General features: G+C 47.1%; 1 protein-coding gene across 1 annotated transcript; it reads right to left on the bottom strand.

Annotated features, from left to right (window-relative positions):
- Positions 1 to 288: 288 nt before the first annotated feature.
- Positions 289 to 1,809, bottom strand: LOC123450518. Its single transcript, XM_045127720.1, has 3 exons — positions 1,348 to 1,809; positions 1,056 to 1,154; positions 289 to 897 (listed from the first exon to the last, which is right to left on the bottom strand). Exons 1-3 carry the CDS (start codon positions 1,807 to 1,809, stop codon positions 805 to 807), a joined length of 654 nt encoding a protein of 217 aa, XP_044983655.1. The 3' UTR covers positions 289 to 804.
- Between the last annotated feature and the right edge of the window lie 1,794 nt (positions 1,810 to 3,603).

The following is a 3,603-nucleotide window of genomic DNA, read 5'->3' as shown; positions in this document are numbered from 1 at the left end:
ATCTTAAAAGATTTATATTTAGGTACGGAGGGAGTATTTGTTAGTCAATCCTGTCTTTCATGCACGCATGAAACATATTGAAGTTGATTTTTCATTTTGTCAAAGAAAGCATAGCTAGAAAGCTTCTCGAGTTTTGGTTAATTTCTACAAGAGATCAACTTGCTGACAGATTCACAAAACCATTCACTACGAGGAGTTGGATGAGTTCAAGTACAATCTTAATCTTGGCAGAAGTTCATGAGGTTTAGATTGAAGGGGGGTGTTAGAATATGTATATGATAGAAGATATTTGTTTAAACTTGTAACCTATTGTATTTCTTCTTCCTCTCCCTCTATAACCATACTCCTGAGATCATCGATCTCTTTCTTGTACTCCAAGGTTTATCCAATATATATACATACGCGGCCTGAACCAAGGGTTCAATGCTTCCAATCAAATTTACATATACAAGAAGGAGGGTAGTGGATTCATTGGACCTTAGCTGGGTCTGCTTCGGTTGAACGGCGGGTGGGCACTACTCAATCTGCACTGCACGTGGAGTCACAATGCACTGCACCAGCGGCGGAGGGGAGTTGGAAGAGGTGGCAGAGGTCTAGTTCACCAGCGGGAACTCATAGGCCGCCCGGGCACGAGGGACCCAAGCCCTCACCAAACAATCCCAACTGTCTGGATCAGGTGATGCGCTCGAGTTCGTCGTTCTCGTCGGGACCCCTAGAGGAGTAAATGAAGTGAAAAAAAGAAGTTCTATTAATTAGAATTTGGGTCTTCAGAACTGCAAAAAAATGCGAGCTGTATCGATGTAGTCACAGTAGAGGCATCCTGGTGGAAGTTAACTTCCTGTCTTTTTTGTTGTTATTCCCTCTCCTGCAAAAAGAATAAACTGACCTGCAAAACAGCTAAAAAGCAAAAGAATGAAGCGCACGAATTTTCTATCTACACAAATTTGAACACGCACACTCAGTGCACGCATCAGGTGTTGTGAATCCGAAGAAGAACTGTCGTCCAGCTATTGCTGGCGCTCTATACACAAGAGATCGGGCACTGGTGAGCTTACCCGAAGTGCATGCTCTTTTGCCTTGGAACATGACGGGGAGGAGGTTGCCCGCAACAGCGAATCCGACACCGACCTGGGGGAGCCGCTCACCGGTCCCGCCTGGAATGGAGTTGTCAAAATCGGCCTGAGTGATGGACAACTCGTCTCTTCACAGCCTCCAGTCGCTGTTTTGAGGGAAGAATCGCCGAGATGGAGGATTGGACTCCGGCGGCGACATGGGGATGCCGGGCCCATGGGATTTAAGGCCGATCTTCACAAATCTAGTGTGAATTTGACGGCTGGGTGAACTCACCATACTATGGAAGAAGAAGGCGGTCGGGAGTAGGAAGGTTGCGGCAGAGTGACGGGACAATGCAAGGCCGGAGCAGTGGAAGGCGGGGACGGAAGTTAGGCGTGAGACTGAAGTAGTGAAAGGCGGGGCTGGCGCGGCGAGGTTGAGGTTGTGGAAGATTAGGGCGGCCGTGGTGGCGCGAGGCCGCAGTGGTGGAACGCATGGGATGGCGGTACGCGCCCAAGGGAGGACAAGGGTAAAGCAAAGAGGGTGGGATCCGTCGCCGGCCAAGGCGTGGCAGCGAGATCTAGTGAGAGGAAGGTTGTGGAGGGGGTGGGCGCCGTGGGGAAGAAGAAGGTGGGTAGGAGAGGTTGTGGGCGTACGGGCGTCATGGGATGGTCCGGGAGTTGGCCCACGGTTCGGGATATTACGAAGTCCACGAGTGTTGACAGAATAACATGGTTGAGCAGGCGGACGATCCATCAACCCCCTCCGAATCGTTGGAATATTTTTCCACTGATGTAGTAAAATATCGACGCGATGCAGCAATTTTTTTAACGGTTGCAAAAAAATATAAAATTTGTAGCAAATAAAATATCCACGTGATCATAGCAAAAAAACAAAACTGATGGTGCGTGGTAGCAAAAGTCAAACGCCGGTTGTAACAAATATCTACGTGAACGTGTATGCAACTTTTTTAGTGAACGGTTGCAGCAAAAAATGATGCCGGTTGTAGCACAAATTAACACGGTTGTAGCAAAAGTAAAAAACATCGATTGTAATAAAAAATCCGACGAACTGGAGTTGCAACCAAACGTATATGCAACTTTTTTTCTGGACAAATATAGAAAAAACGCTTGCAGCAAATATGACGCTGGTTGCAACAAATTTAGACGAAAAATATTGCATGCCCAGTCAGCGGGTCGCGCGGGGTCGCGTGCGGCCGGTCGAATGATTTTGCCGGCGCATCGGTCAGAAACGTTTCCCAAGGGCGTTTCCCTTCGTGGTGCCCCGCTCGCTCGCTGTCCACGCGTCTCGCGCGTGACCCGTGTGTATGTTCATGCAATATTTTTTTACTGTGGTGATCGTTTAAATTTGCTACATTTGTCCAATAAAAGCTGCATATACGTTTGGTTGCAACCTGAGTCCGTCGGATTTTTTACTACAACCGATTTTTTTGCTACAACCGCTATCATTTTTTTCTGCAACCGTTCACTAAAAAAGTTGCATACACGTTCGCCAGAGTTGCAACCCGAGTTTACCGGATTGTTTTGCTACAACCCTTATTTTGTTTTGCTACCACGCATCATCAACTTCGTTTTTTTTGTTACGACCACGTTGATATTTATTTTGCTATAACTATATTTTTGTTGCAACCGTGGACGAAAATTGCTGCATCATAGACAAAATTTCTTGCGTCGAGAAATTTTGCTGCATGGAGATCTAACGATGCGGCCCGCGTGCAGTTAGCGGATCGGACGGCCCACGCGCGGCCTGCCAAAAGTTTTGACCGGCGTGCCGGCAGAGAGCACTCTCCATAAGATTTTAAAAGAAGTTGTTAGATTAGATCAACTTTATATATACATACACACACACATATATATATATGGCATGGATTTGCTATCAACACTAGCTGGGGTGGTTGCTATCTGAACCGTTTGTTTGCATCGAGATTCACACTTTCTTGTAGATAAGGTTCTCTCTTACACGCACACACACACATGCGCGTATCGCAACATATAACGTGCGGTATAGATTCCTTACGCTCCAGCGTAACTTTATATATTTGCTTTTCTGTATATATATCTAGAGTATGTGGGATAGTTCGTGCATCCTAGTATCCGTCGATTCTCAGCTGGTCCATCAATATACCACGCATCTATACTACTATTAAACAAGCAAACGAGAACTTTCTTACGTGCACCCAACAATTAGTACAACAAAATACACGAAGCAATCAGCACCACACAATTAGTCTCACAAATTCTAATCCAACAGCCAGCATTTACCTAATACATATATGTGTGCACTTAGCAAATTCCCATGACTAACCGTGCTCGACCTCCATCACCCATCCTGCAGCACGTAATCCCACTCCAAAAGAGAGGACCGATCAGAATATTCGCTTTCGCCACTGCCTCGCTGGATCCCCTCCCCCCTCCCCCTCCCCTCCCCACCCGCATTTATAACCACCCTCGCCGCCGGGGGAGCCCTCGACCCGCATCGCACATCACAGCCGCCCCCAACAACAGAGGCCAAACCAGACCAGACCACACC

This window comes from Hordeum vulgare, chromosome 4H, assembly GCF_904849725.1.
Source record: "Hordeum vulgare subsp. vulgare chromosome 4H, MorexV3_pseudomolecules_assembly, whole genome shotgun sequence".
Lineage (NCBI taxonomy): Eukaryota > Viridiplantae > Streptophyta > Magnoliopsida > Poales > Poaceae > Hordeum > Hordeum vulgare.
The sequence above is the reverse complement of the archived record's forward strand: the minus strand, read 5'-3'. Positions and strand labels throughout refer to the sequence as shown.